At 40.2% G+C, this 15,747-nt stretch overlaps 1 protein-coding gene across 3 annotated transcripts in view; it reads left to right on the top strand.

Moving 5' to 3' along the window:
- gpd2 (glycerol-3-phosphate dehydrogenase 2 (mitochondrial)) overlaps nucleotides 1-7,332 on the top strand; it is a 32,083-nt gene extending 24,751 nt beyond the window's left edge. For all 3 annotated transcript variants that reach the window (XM_040141913.1, XM_040141912.1, XM_040141914.1), the window contains 3 exons: nucleotides 90-168; nucleotides 265-363; nucleotides 3,622-7,332. In XM_040141913.1, coding sequence (XP_039997847.1) covers nucleotides 90-168; nucleotides 265-363; nucleotides 3,622-3,747 — 304 coding nt within the window. In that variant the 3' untranslated portion in view covers nucleotides 3,748-7,332. The remainder of the gene's footprint in view (nucleotides 1-89; nucleotides 169-264; nucleotides 364-3,621) is intronic.
- Nucleotides 7,333-15,747: the final 8,415 nt, after the last annotated feature.

Genomic DNA, 15,747 nt, shown 5'->3' on the forward strand with positions numbered 1-15,747 from the left:
TGCTGGTTATTAAATCTAAGTTTTCCTAAACGCTGTAGAATCAAATGCAGAGAAGTGGCAGAGTTACTAGCTGCTCATCTGTCTCACAGATACAAGAAACGCTTCCATAAGTTTGACAAAGAGAGCAAAGGATTCATCACCACTGTTGACGTCCAGCAAGTTTTGGATGTGAGTCTTCTTTCATCGCCTATACTTTCTTTCTTTCTTTACACACTTGTCTTCATTATACATTATTGATCCTGGTCTTGTTTTCCTTCTCTGCAGAGCATCAATGTCCACATTGATGAAAATGCTCTCCACGAAATCCTTAATGAGGTGGACCTCAACAAGAATGGACAAGTTGAAATTGATGAATTCCTGCAGGTACGTAACATGCCGACAGTGATAACGCCGCGAGGAGAGGGATGTACAACATGAAGGCTTTTGCAGACATTTAATGACAAATAATTTCACACATTCACATCAGCAGACACTTCAGTTCTTACTGTAATGCTGTTGTCTTCTCCCTCTGTACCTGTTTGCAGCAGGTAAAGTTTATGAGTGAAAGTGTTGATGCTCGGTGCCGATGAAGACCTGCGTCAGTACCTGTCCGCATTTTGTAACTACACACCAAATTGTGTCAGAGTGTCAGCAATCACTTAATAAGTAAATCCCGTATTACTTCCACTAAAGTGAAGTAGATATTTGAAAACTTGAAAGCTAGAGATAAAGCTAAAACTAAAAGTGGTATCGTTGAAACGGTCACCGGCAGTTTAACGATAAGATGACAGATGTAAAATGCACCTCTGAGGAAATAAGAACAAAATGAAGGCAAGGTAAAGAAGGTATTGTCTCACTCCATTTTTCCTTTAACACTGCAAATGTTCATCCACAGCCACAGTGACTAATGCAACATCTTCTCTTCCAGAGAACAAAATTAAATTAATCAGTCGTAGCAAGATTGCAATTAATACAAAAAATATTATTTGCACTCTTGTTCAGTTTATAATTAGCTCCTAAAACCTTATTTTCCTGAAACAAGTGAAAAATTGTCGATTGCACTCGGACTATTTCAACATGTTTCCAATAGAAATAATGAATCCTCTCTCTTGCTCAAACAGGCAACACAGTTCGCACCGTATGTGCGCTCAGAAAAGCCAAATATCAGTTTTGGATTTTGTTTACAATTAAGTCCTTAAACCTTATTTCCCCAAAGCAAGTGAAAAATCTGCCATGGCACCAATATTTCAACCTGTTTCCCGTGGAAATCGACACGATTCAAGAATTTTCAAGAAATGAATTGGGGAGGTTGCTGCACAGAATTAAGATGAACGAATCTTAATTTTAGAAAAAAAACTTGAGACGTGTTTATTGTCGTTAGAAACGGACGAAAGTTCTTATTACGCTGAGAGATAGCGTCACTTTTTTAAGACAATGACGTGACTTTATAAAAAGAGATTTTTTTGTAGTGGAAGACAAAAAATCAACAAAGGTTGATTCCAAAACTAACAATAAAAGCCGCATTTTTCTGAGCGCACATACACTGTGCATCGGTGGTGTGAGTGTGTGCAGCTTCAACTGATGAGAGGAACTATTAATACCTAACACCTCTGCCAGGGTCTCATACCAGCAGAACAAACACGACTGAGGACATGAAGTCTGGAGAATAGAAGCTCTGGGGAACTCGCATTGCTGTCTCCCCACTTATTTATTTATTTTCATTTTCTTTCCGTCAGAATTTTTTCGTGCAGCCATATTTTCTGTCTCTCTCTTTCTCCTGCTTCATCCCGCGTCACAAATTTTCGATAAAATTTGGCTTAAAATGATTTTTTATACATATTTTATCCTGAAATACAGGTCTAAACATATGTGTTTTTATATCTTAGATATTCATTGACATACCCAGGACACAGTCGTCACGGTCAAAAGTCGTCTGTTGCTTTCGGTGCCCAGATGCCCAGACAAAAACATATTCCTCCTCATACATCCTATAATTTTGTATCTGGTCACTAAGCGGGGAGCGCAAATTATCCCGTCGTCATAAAAAGGACCGCCGTCCACCTGAGACGTGAGAACGGTGAACATCTGTCCCTGCAAACAGAAGGTGTGAAGTCTAAACCAGCAAGAGTTTGAGTAGATGAGGCTAATGAGAAAGGTGGGTCCCTGTCAGCGACCTGTGTAATGAGGCCTGAAGTGTGTGCCCAGGGCTCCCGCGTCCACCTGCCGCTAAATCACTTTCTCACGGAGTCATTACAGGGGGAGCCCGATGACAGTCGATGATTTGGTCTTCATTAGTGGCCTCTTCGCTGTGCTGTGAGTCTTCGTCGCTGAGGAAACAAGCTCGGAGCTTGACGATAGATCGGCCGAGAGTCCAAATATCTTTGAACCAGATCCACTAAAAAATCTGAGTCTGTCCTTCAGTAAAACATGATGGGGTTAATGATTTATTTAATCTTGCATGTCATGCATTATTTCATGATGCTGAATGCCCATGTTTGTTGATGGGGAGACAGCTGCTGTATCCCTTTTGAGCCCCACGGGGCTGACTTGAAAAGGGTTTCCTCTCATATTAACGGCACAGTTACACAACTTTTCCCCTTCAGCCAAATCAGACTTAATGGCTAACACTCTCAAAACAGACTAACAAGTGGTCCGAGATGTCTTACAGCTACACTAGGTTTCTTCCTGCATTGGTAGTTTTAAATGATAAGTCTAATGATAGAGTCTGTATTTTTCACTTTGTCATGAAATCCCAGAAAAAGACCAAAACCAACAATGAATTGATCCCATTTAACAACTACCGTCTGATATGTGCCATACAAACACTGATGTGTTTTCAGTGAGCCACACTGTTGCTCCGGGTGACCTGTTCCTTCGTTACCACGATCACACACAGTGTAGTTTAATGTATTTTTAATGAATTCGTTTTGATAAAGATATAAACAGTTAACAGTTCTGAAATAAGACTAAATGTAGGCTAGGGCTGCAGCTAAAGATTATTTTCATTATTGATTGAAGATTATTTTTAGTCTATTGATTGTTTGGCCTAAAAGTGTAAGAAAATAGTGAAAAATGTTATCATTTCTCACAGGTGATGTATTCATATGGCTTGGTTTATTCAGCCAGACGCCCAAAACCCAAGGATATTCAGTTTATTATCATATATAACCACTTTTCCAAGCTGAGTCAGAAAGCATTGACAGGCAGACTAACACGTTTTTTCGTTTGTTCTTTTCATGGGGTTTGTTGACAATAAGAGAAAAGCAGAATAACGCTGCCTCATCTTTATATCCTCAAATGTGACACCTGGAAAAGTTTAGCCAGCCAGACGGATCAGAGCGAAGAGAGACCAAATAAAGACGGGTTCGTTCTTGCCGGGATCTGATTCGGTCAAAAATATCTGGCTGGTGAAAAATCACACCTAGTTGAGCCTCAGCACATGAGGAGCACGGTTGGTGTCAGTTTCATTTTCTCCTTAACTCCGTGAGGTGAAGGTGATCGGACAGCTCTGAAGTTTCAGTGTCAGGCAGCAGGGTATTTTCACCGCGGCACAGATAATTATTTCTTACCTCAGGAAGGCGGCTGCTTTGACAAGTTAACCTTTCCTCGCCGTGACCCGGACACTCTGTGCTTCCTCTGCAGCTGATGAGCGCCGTGAAGAAGGGACAAGTGTCGGACAGCCGCCTGGCCATTCTGATGAAAACGGCGGAGGAAACTCTGGATAAGAGAGGGCCGGTGACGGTGGACCGAAGCGGGGGTGGAGTCTGAGCCGGATGCGCGGAGGATTTCAGGGACGCTAAGAAAAACCTCCAGCCGCTGCTCCTTTTTAAAGGTGGTAATGACAAAAAAATCAAAACAAAACAAAACACTGTAAGGGTCTCATGCAAATGGCGCTATTTGAATGACAATATTCCAGTCAAAGCACGCAGTGGGGTGAATTTGGCCAAATCGGGGGTAGACCAGCAACACGTCTGAGTGTGCTTTTTGGTGAAATCGTATCTAATGATTGAAGCTGAGGTCAGAGAGGAGATGTTTGTATGTGTGTGTCGTGTCTTCGATTGATTGGGACCCAACATCCGGTGCCTCTGATATTACGCAGCACACAATGTATCTGTTTTCTACTCTCTCTTAAAACAGCTCTTTGATATTTTAATCGTGGCATTACACTCAAAGTTTCTCTGACACAACTTTTTAAACTTCTCTTCCTTTTGTAACATTATCAACGCTGATCGTTGTGTAAATACTGTTTTCAATGCGATGCAGCTCTTTCAGCCGGCAACTGAGCTTTTGGTCGTGCTTGATTTTACAGGTCCATAATTTCCTAATATTTCCCCAAAAGTTTCCTGGAAAGAATTTTGTAATTTGGTAGCGATCATTGCGACAATAGAGACAGGAGCATCTTTTAGACCCTGGCAGGCGTTACTTTCGAGCTTTAACCCTGAAATCGCGACCTGACGGTTTTGAGTGTATAGGCATGGCATTTAGTCATTTAGTTTACCCTTTTCAAGTCAGCCCAACTCATCATTTAGTTATTAGACCTACAGTTTCCGAGCAACTGGGGATACAGGATAAAAGAGAAGACGTGTAAACTGTAAACGGAACATCAGGATTTATTGCATATGTCAGACAGAGAAGACGAACATACTCGGGTTTGTACCAGGTCTTTCCAGGTAACTTCCTACCAGGAAACAATGTGCCTCTAAAATAAAGCCTGGCCGATCATTTCAGTGTGTCCTTTTTTTTGATCTTAGCGTGTTACGAGCACTAGTCAGGTAATATTTAATAGTTTTCAAAGCACTCCGAGATGTTTCTGAAGTACTTCTGCAGTACTCCTGCTGCCTGTTCTTAACCCCGAGGAGGTATTTTTAGAGTAGAAAGCCGCTCTGGGATGAGGGTGGAAGGAACATTTACATCTTCTTGTCCACTGTGTTTTCCATCTGTTGCACTACCAGCAAACTACTGATACCGAGGTTTCAAGGATGTAGATGCTTTTAAATCACTGCTATTGTTCTGTTGTTTTTTAAGAATTATTTATTCTTTTTTTCTTCATTTTGCTGCAGCCGTTTATAGACCTAAATGCAGAGTTGATAGATTTAACTATATTGCCGAGTGCATCACAAAAAAAGGATTTTAAAGCTATTTTTATTAGTGGAATCGCATGCCACACGTTAACCTTATTCTCTAAATACTGTAAAGCTAAATCTTTATTTTTTACAACGTGTGTTTAAAGTAAAGCTTTATTAACGCACATCCAGTCTGTCTGATGGCAGCGAAACGATATATAATCCTGCATGCTGTTAGCGGATGTTTTCATAGCTTATGTGACAGAAATGAAAAATTTTTTTTTTTAATCCAGCATGGATGTTTCATCATGTCACAGGATGTTTTATCTCTGGTGATATCTGTAAGCGTGGATGAATGTATGATATGTGCCTTGATGTGCTTAAGATATGACACTTAACCATTTACCCTCGCACAAACACAAACACTCAAAGTTCAACAAATACAGGAAATTATCTTGTGAATGTTAAGATATTTATATCATTTAGCAGTTATTATATAAAGATTAATATTTAAACTGTATTGTATGTCAATATTTGTGAGAGCAGAGGCCTGTCGTAAGGGACGAGCCGCCACGTTGGGAGGGTTGACGACCAAAATTTGACCGATGTGGGGTTCAAAGGACAAAAGTGATGCTTTTAGTTTGGTAATTTGACCCGTGCAACTCAAAAGGGACACTTATTTTGTAGGGCTGGGTGTCGAACCACAATACTCTTTTTTTGGACTGATTAAAAAAAAACTCTCTAATACTGGAAGTTGGCCAGATCTGTAACGTTTTTTACTTATTCGATGATCAGATTGTTCCCGTTTTTAAGCAAAAGGCCTCATTCGTCCCGCAAAAAATTTGCGGAACGAATGTTGATTAATTCCCTGTTCCCACCCAACTTTGCCACATTTTACTTTTATTGACACACCAACAACTTTTTGTTTTTTTTCATTTTTGTTATTTCAGCCTTTACATTCAGGCAAATTGAAAATCTGCATAAAAATAGGAATTAAGCTACTAAAAAGCGGGTAACCATGCTCAGAAACGATGCCCAGCCCTTCCTAATGTGTTCGATGCAGTTTTTTCTGCTCTTTAGGTTGAGAAAAAACCCTCCCGCTGACCATCATCTGACACTAAAACTCTTCCCAGTCCATAATAATCAGATGATTTGACTGTAAGGAGCTCCCACCCCTTTTTTAAATGGTAAACGAAACAGAAAAATGAACAGATTAGCAGCCCATCCACCCTCTCTCCTCCTCACTACAGGCCTCTGTTAAAGGTTTTTTCGTTGTGAAAGAAGTGTGTGAGTGAGTGTGTGTGTGTATGTGTGTGTGTGTGTGTGACTGAGTGTGTGTGTGTGTGTGTGTGTGTGTGTGTGTGTGTGTGTTTGTGTGTGTGTGTGTGTTCAGACTGTCCGCCTTTATTGCCTTCATTTTTGATTTATATTCACGACTAACTGCAGGTGTTGAGGTTTTCTCTGGACTCTGATTATTTTTGTGCTGTAAACCGAACCCCCTTCCATTCTTCTCCCTCCCATGTACCGGACACTGTAACTGTTACTGAAGTGTGTTGTATCAGTGTGTGGTCACATGGGGGTTTGACTACAATACCTCCACACTGAGGACCCTTCAAAACTGCCAACGCCGGCCCGTCAAGAATAGCTCATGGGCAGCGGGACTGAAATGCTGATGTTTGATTGTCTTCTTTTGGATGAAATTACAGCTTTATCCAGGCTCAAAGAGAATCATATTCCTCGCTCTTTTTCTTTTCCACCAATACTGTACGAATACTGAGAGTCTGTCTTCAGGTTAAAAAAAACAAAACAAAACAAAAAAAAAGAAACAAGGCAATTATCTAATTAAATGTATCTGGTTGCTTGCAAAGCTTTGTGCGGTTTTTGTTTTTCTTGTGAACATCACTCAGTCCTGGCGTCATAACAGCGGGGAGAAGTGACGCGACAGCCTGTGAACGGGACAGAAGAGAGGTGTCCTCCTTTTATTTGTCCAGATTTTTTTTCTTTTCTTGTCAAATTACTGAAAAAATTTTAAGTTTAAAAATCTGGATGATAACAATAAGGCTTATGTCTAGTGCTGAGATGAGTCAGTTCTTGATAGTTGGTCAACAGAGAATGAATCAACTGTTTTGATATTTTATCAGACTTTAACTGCGTCAGATGTGAAGATTTGCTCATTTTCTCTGTTTCTATATCATTTTAAATTGACCGTCTTTGGGTTTTGACTGTAGGTTGGACACAGAAAAGTAAGTTGAACGCATCATGTTGGGCTTTGAAAATTAATTCATTGGGCAAATTATCCACAGATTAATTGATTTTGAAAATAATCATTAGTTGCAGCCCCGGTTATATCTACTGTTGTTATTGTAAACACTGTTGCAGCAGTTTTTCAAAAAAATGTTATCCAAATATCCATTTTCTTTACATAAATATAAATGTTAGTTGGATTTTAGGTTTTTTTATTTTTAATAATATTTAATGTTTATAATAATTTTTTAATATATAATATTTAATAATATTTTATTTTTTCAACATACTCAAACAAAACCAACAGAAACACAAACACTTCCTTGCTTTCTTGTTACAGCCTGCAGCTGGTTAGCTTAGCTTAGCATAAAGACCGGAAACGGGGGAAAAAAGTTAGCCTGGCTCTGCCTGAAGGTAATAAACTATGTGTTGTTTTTACACTTTGGTATCGATAAAGCAAAATGAGAGATAACATGCTAATTAATGAGCTTTAGAGGCGCTGGTGGTCCGATTTTGTTACCGTCATTTAGAGCCAGGCTAGCTGTTTCCCCCTGTTTCCAGTCTTTATGCTAAGCTAAGCTACTTGTCTGGTAGTGTCCTTCCCAATCTGTAGAACTGTTCTTTTAAAAATATATAACTTTACAATGAGAAATTCTTTAAATGCTTCAATGAAAATATCTAAAAAGCAAGAAACTAATCTACATTAAACTAAGCGGAGTTTTTAAACTATCTAAAAATAATGTGTGAAAAAACTTCTAACTGCATTTTTGTGAATATTTTTGTTCTACAAGAAGGATCCAAGTACAGTCTCATCACAAGGTCCATTTAGTAGCTTGTTTCTGGAGCTTTCGATCACATCCCATCTTTCAGTTGTCAGTGAGGTGCAGATGTTCAAATTTCCATTTTGTTCCTCAGCAAAGATTTACGAAATGCTCCGAAAGAAAACAATGAAGGAACTTTGAACCCCTTCTGCTGATGAAGATCATGTTATATGACCTAGAGATTGTTTTCTCAAATAACCTCATTTTTTTACCTGTGTTTTTTCAACCTGTTCTGAATGTTTTTGTTTTTTTTCTGCCTCTCTGCTGACCTCTGTTGTTTGATGAAGCGAGAAAGCAACAGCTACTGTAAATTCATATATCCAGGTAGCTTGGGGATATTTTTAGCATTAACAGTTTATCTACATACAATGATGGAGGTGGAGCTCAGAAGGATTCAGTTTCCTGTTAAGTGTTGCCTTTCTGTCTGTGACTGTACAACGTCGGGTCGGGTTGCACCCGGGCCCACACGTCCTCGCCCAGGTTGGTTCTCACAAGGATAGGAGTACACGAGCACACGCACTAAATTTCATCCCTGCAAACCGGGTGAAAAAAACATCCTTTTCTCCCGAAAGGTCACGGTGAGATTTGAGTGACAGCTTTAAGTCCTGCGCTCATATTACAATCTGCAGCGGAGACGTCCGCGGAGCGCTGCCTTCCTGGGAAAGGCCTGGAGTACAGGGAAGCAATTAATTGTAATGAATAATGGGACAAATCTGGCCGGCATATGACCGCTAATGCTTTTTTTTCTCTTGACTCTGGAGGATTAGGACGATGATGCCAGCCATGCTGAGGTGTCTGCCTGCACACTAATTGAAAAGTGCAAGGATGATGATTGGGGGGGTTGTCTTCTTTCTCTCCTTAATTCAAAGGGAATTTCTGATCTAAATACATCAAATTTGTCCTCACTGTTTTTTGAGCTATCGTTCGGCTCCTAATCACCTGGATTGCGCCACAAACAGGACTGTATCGAGGATTTTGGAAATATTGAGGCCTTGAGTTATATTTTTTGAATTGTTCCCAGGGGTAGTAAAATTTTAGAATCCCAGGATTAAATGTGGAAATCTCTTTTTTTAGCCTTTTTAAAATCACTTTACAATAACTAATACATGGGCCCGTGTGTCAGGACTGATGCCTCAACTGCTGTTTCCAAGGTCGAAAATGGAGTTTTTAGCCTCTAAATAAAATCGTGTTGAGAATATTTTATTATAGACAATATCGTACTTGCAGCTTTCACAACCAAGAGAACCATCTTTTACAATTTTCTTTTTTGGGTTGATGTTCGATTTAGAGGTGGTAGAAGTACTTTTTTCAAGCCTTGTGTACTGCCTCTAGTCTTACTCCCAGGCTGCATACAGGAGCAACAGCCCCATATGGTGGGGCAACCTGTGTGTAGTCTGACAGGCGAAACCCAGGGCAGAAACGCTCTAGCAGGTGAGTGTGTCAACATCTTCGTCAACTAAGATCTTCCCTGTTCTGGAGTTTGGCGACTGGACAGTGAGGGGACACTGTTTACAAACTGAAATGAAGAAGGCTTCACTCAAACAATAAAAATGAAGGGGACAAAAACAGGATTTTGGATATTGGTCTTCATTAGAAATATTTCGTTGGTCCTTTAAAGAGTCTAGAAAAAGTCATGAAATTTCCCTGTAGGTTTGTTTTTTTCTCAAATGTTATTTATTTATTTAACTGTTCACTTACTGAATATTATTGTACATTTTTATCTCCCTGCATGATGGCAACTCAAAGCATTTTTTTTTTTGCCTAAATTAGTCAAATTTAAAGATCTGAGCCTGCCAAAAATCAAAAAAAAGAAAAAAGAATCAGCCTTAAAAACCGACCAATTGTAATTTGTGTGTAATTTATCATTTTGCTGAGCCCGATCCCGGTGTCGTTACTTTCACTATGCCCTTTTTTTAGCTTTTAATTAAACCAAAAATCTTCACTTTACAATGATAACTGTGCCCCCTAATTCACAGTAACTTTGGAGACAATGAGTCCTTGATTTTATAGAGAAGTAGACAAATGCAGGCTTCACATTATTGAGCTGACGAGCACCGGTTTTTGGGGACTGAAAGGGATGAGCAAATTAGCATTAGCTCCAGATGTGGATTAATCCACCACTGAAAATAGTCCCCAACAAATTCAGTATTTACTCCCGTTTGAGTGATGCTCGCTAACAGCTACAGTGCCCAGGTGTTCTAGGAGTTTACAGAGCCTTTTTTAAAAATGAAATATTTGTGAGATTCTATAAATATGCATTTTATGGTTGCACTGACATGATATCATGCTAACTCTGTGTTGCAATAATGATGCTGGCTCATCATTGACATTTTCTAGTTGTTTGGACTAAATTATGTGCAAATGTCTTTGTTAGGTGTCCAGGACACTTTTTAGCCCCCCCCCCTCTCACTGACTAATCCAGCTACGCCTCGCATGTGTCAGAAGTGTTAGCACCTTCTCCATCCCATGAACTTGAGTGCCGGTGTTAGTAATTAGAAATTTATAAGTGGAAATTATCAGCCATCCTCCCAGTTTCCATAAACAAGATGACACAAAATAATCATGTTTTAATGAGTTTTAATTAGAACTGTGAGTAAGAGCACTGGGACCAGATAGCCCCACAACAACTCAGCAAACCCTCACTTATTCAGCTAATTATTATGGTAAATAAGATGTTAATTAACTGACGGCTTGAGAAATTAATCACATCGACCTCTTGGAAGGAAGGAAAAGTTCAAATATTGACATGGGAGAGGGCCACGGCTTGACGCTTATTTTCTTCCCAAGGAGCACATCTGCTCCTAAGTTGAAAAATTTAGGAGCAGATAAAGAACTTATATTTAATGAAAATTTATCAGAAAAAGTTTTCCTTTATAAAGGGATATGGGGACATTTACAAGCAAAATGATTTAATTTATTTGAATACAAAAAGTACACCAGGTTTTTAATCATTTCTGCTTCAAACTGCATTTCTTAGAAATAATTATGTATTTATACTTTAAACTGCTTTATAAACTGTATAAACTGTGCAGACAGGACTGACTAATTAAATTATTATTATTATTTGGTGTAATTTGTGCCTTTAAGACTAAATGCAAGTGGAAGTCAATAAATGAGGAGGTTGTTTTTAAAACAAGAAACACTAAAATGGCTACCTAATGTCTAAAATGTAATATCTAGGGTACTGTCTCAGACTTTCAGGGGACTGAAGATGTGTCAGTGTGCAGAAGTGAGGGGAAGAGAGTGAAAAAATGACTGGTGAACCCTGAAATATCTCTGCTTTATAGGGTGACATTATGGTTCAGACCTTTTCTGGGCCACTCTTGAACTTGGTGTGGTCGAACAAAAACCCATCCCGCAAGGTGTCGTAACATTTACCTGGGTCCTTCACAGGCTTTGTGCCTATCAGTGTGTGTGGACAGGAAGCTCTTTCAGCCGCGTTTCAACGGACACCTGCCAATCTGCCCAAACAAGGACGGAGTTTTGACACATCGTTCTTCCTGGAAACGGAGACAAAAATCCAAAAAGAAGATAAAAAACAGCAAAGATTCCTCTTCTCATGTAAAACAATGCCAGTTTGTTTCAATGTGTGACCAGTTGGCGCCAACCGAGACCAAACCTCTTCGTGAGAGGAATGTAGACAGAAGTTACAGTGTGTTTAGTGACGGCAGTGAATTGCAACTCATTCTGATTCCTCCTACGCAGCGAAAATTAAGCAGAGTCTTCGTGAAGAGATTCTTCATCTGTGTCTTCCTCAGACTCTGTGCCATGTTGTGGTTCTGCCTGGCAACAATGCGTCCTTTCACACTGGAATCTGTACAGTGAGTCGGTCCATTGATCGTCTCTGACTGGGACTGATTGTGACTGAAATTTGTTGGGAGATATGACATTAAAGCAGCTCCGTCTTTTTGAAAGACTGGATGTATGTGCTTTTGTTTTTATTTAGCTGGACTAGTCTTAAATTTTGATGCTGGACATAGTTTAAAAGACCAATAAACAAAAATAATTGATTTCAGGATGGATAGTTTATGTTCAAGGGGTATCGGATGATGAATGAAATGTTAGTGGGGTTTGTAATTCAGCTCTGAAAGCTGCTACCGCGTAAGCTAAGGGTTGCTTCGAGTGGTGGTTATTGCGACATCCCTCCTATAATCAGCAGTCTGAGCACTTAGATGAATAGACTTGGGTGAGGTACAACTACAGGGAGAGCTCAATGTGATAAAATGATCCCTCAAAAAAAGTTGGTATCACTCGATCAAGTCCTTGCCTTCCTACTCTTTACTATGATTATCTTACTAGAAGAACAAGTCCAAGTGACTCAAGGTGGTAGATGCCTTTTCAGGTATTCTATTACGACATAGGTTTGGTACTCAACAGCCAACATGCCAAGTGAAGATTCAAAAGCTCTCAGGAAGGCATGGTAGCTCAAGGTGTTACAAGCCTCCCATCAGATCTTGATCTTGAGGTTGTGGGTTCAATCTTTAGCGTAGCTGAGAATTTTGAAGTCCAACACGCAAAGGAAAGACTGAAAAGCTGTAAAAACATACATTTTTTCTTGTCTGACCTGGTGGTTCAAGGGGGTAGAGGCTTCCTCCGGTATTTTGAGAGCAAGTGTTCGATCCCCAGTTGATTCAATACATTTTGATGTCCAGCTCCCAGAGTGTAGTCACAAAAGTGCTCAGAGAGGTAGTTTAAGAATAGCCAACATAGTGGTTCAGGGTGTTGGTAAACCTCCTTCAGCATTTTAAGGTTGTGGGTTCAATCCCCAATGAAGTTTTATGTCAAACAACTAAAAGAAAGACTGAAAAGCTTTAAAAAAGACATTTTCAATGTTACTAGCCAAGTGGCTGAATGGGTAGAGGACCTCAATAAGGACTTGGAGGTTGTGGATTCAATTCTTAGGTACCTGTTGAGTTTTAAAGGCCAGCACTCAGAGGAAAGACTGAAAAGCTTTAAAAATTCTATACTAATTGTCTAAGACCTAGTAGCTCAAGGGGTTAGAGGACTGCTCCAGAGATTTAGTGGTTTTGGGTTCAATTCTCAGCTGATCTTATGAATTTTCAGGTCTGACACTCAAAAGAAAGACTGAAAAAGCTTTGAAAATGATGTGTTCCTTGTGTCTGGCCCAGTGGCTCAAAGGGTTAGAGGGCTACACTAGAGAGTCAGCGCTTGTGGGTTCCATCTTAGGCTAATCCTATGACTTTTCAGGTTCGACACTCAAAGGAAAAACTGAAAAGGTTTGAAAATGTTGCTGTCATTGTCTCTGGTCCAGTAGCTCAACGAGTTAGACACCTCTACAGGTATTTTGACGACATGGGTTCGACCCCGGACCACTCCAGGAATTTTGAAGTCCAACACCCAGAGTGTAGCCTCAAAAGCGCTCCGAAACAAAAGTCCAATGCGAAGGGGACTCGGTGGCGTGGTGGGATTGTTCGCGACCGTAAGGCGCCACCGGTGCAGTGTCTGGTTCGAATCCTATCCGTTATCAGTACCTGGAGCACCAAAAAGCAGTCCCATGGTGGTGGGTGAGGGAGGGGGCCGTGTCCCCTCCCGGTGTTTGGAGAGATAAAAGTAGGAGGTTATGGGACAGAAAACCAAGACCAGCAAAAATTTTAGTTGAAATTGCATCAAAGTATTTTTAATAAATGTTAGAAGAGTTTTGCAAACTAGAATAGAAGACCACTAACATACCTGTTACGTATGTAATCTCAACATTTGTCATCAACCAGGTAGACTTGCTGCAGGTGTATGTTTCAGAGGGGAGGGGGGCAGTGTATGTGCTTTGTTGGACTTTGTAAAAGACTTTGATGGAGCCATCACTTGATCACATGTAGTTTTTGCACGTGTTTTTCATCGATGACTTGAGAGTACAACTCAGCTTAGTGAACACGGACAGTTCATTCATCAACTTGTCAGATTTGTCAGGTTGCAAACTGAAATAAGCAGGTTGTTAAATTGTTAGCTAAGTTAGCATGCTCCTCCCCACATAGTCCTAGCTGAACAATATACCAGTGATTGTTGACTAGCGTTTTCTGCTGATTTTTTTCCTCATTACTGATAAAATATTTAGAAATAAATATAGAGTAAAAACAAATTAGACCAGGGCCTAAAAAATAAAAGCACCCAATCTCTTAATTTGTTTTTACATTACATTTCTACATTTCCTATCAATAATATAAGGCCAAAAAAAAAGAATTAGCTGAAGATATCAGTCAACAAGCCCTGGTATGTTAAGCTTTAGCTGAACAACAGAGCATGTGGGGTAGAGCATGCTAACCTAGCTAACATGTGGACAACCTGCTTGTTTCAGCTGGCAACCGTGTAACATAACAAGTCGAGGAAAGAACCACATGTACGCTTTCTTTATAAATACACTTAAATCCATGGTAACGCATTAATTTAACAATGATACCCAAATGGTTGTTGCACGTGCGCCAATTCTATGCTACCACCAGGTAAAAGGGCAGACAGTCAAACAGGAAGTGGGAGAATTCAATGTGATTTATAGGGGGTAACCCCGACTGTACTAAGTAGGGTAGAGTACAGAGGGGTTGCTGGCTCTTGTCCCTAAACAGCTGCTATTGTGTTTATTTCCATGTGTGAAGATCCAGAAATAAGATGTGAAAATATGGGATAAGCAAACATTTCTGCTGTTTAGGAAACATTTCAGTCTCAGTCTTCAATGTTTTATTTTATCTGTATTGTCTGTACTCACATTAGTGAAGTAAAAGGTTTTTTTTTTTTTTGTACAGAACATTTAGACAAAAAAGGAAAGTCCCAATTTCCCACCCCGTCTCAGCCTTCCTTCTCACCCATCACCACTTACTGACTTCTTTTAATGTCACCTTGGAGGGTGCCGTTGACATACGTCGGCCTAAAACCTCATTAACTCAGAATGAGATTCTCTGGTACCTGGGAGCCGTGTCCCGCGATTTTCTTAACGTTTCCATCATAGGAAATCAAGATGGCGCAACATCAGTGATTCAGTCGAAAGCACTTGATCGATCCTGTTCCCCGGTGGCTTCTCGCTGGCAGCCGCCCTCCCCTCTTCCCTTCAATATTACCCCTGACTTGTCACAAACTCCCTCGGAGCATCAGAGACCATGACGAGCCCCCGGGCAAGCTGTGATATTTAAGTCTGTCGGCGAGGGTGACCTGCCCTTTACCTCACCCCTCGCTGAGGATTCCTCCACTTTCCTGCCTTTTGTTTTCCTCCTGAAAGAGGGAATAAAGACAGGGAAGCGGGGGGGGGGGGCAAAGACAAAATATAGCAGCAGAAACACATGTCGCTCCGTCCGGAAGTCCCTCCTGTGACCTCTGACCCAGGAAAGCCTGAAGCTCCTGCTCACTGTGTGGTGAACGGGGACATTTTGCCTTTATTCAAATCAACCACAAATATACGCATTCCTCTGAAAAACATCCACTTCAGCGACAGGACAGATTCTAATATCATTGTTCCACATCTGTTTTTTTTTTTTAATGCTGATCACGTCCACCTGCAGGGGAAACCTTTGCTTTTGTCATTCTGAGCCAATACATGAACCTAATAGTTGATCAGATCTTTATTTTTTTGATTTGCTAAATGTTTTTCTGCTTCCGTTGCCTGCACTTTGCTCGTATGACTTGTATTTGTTTAAAAA

The sequence above is a fragment of the Xiphias gladius genome, chromosome 13, assembly GCF_016859285.1.
Source record: "Xiphias gladius isolate SHS-SW01 ecotype Sanya breed wild chromosome 13, ASM1685928v1, whole genome shotgun sequence".
In the NCBI taxonomy this organism is placed as follows: Eukaryota; Metazoa; Chordata; class Actinopteri; order Istiophoriformes; family Xiphiidae; genus Xiphias; species Xiphias gladius.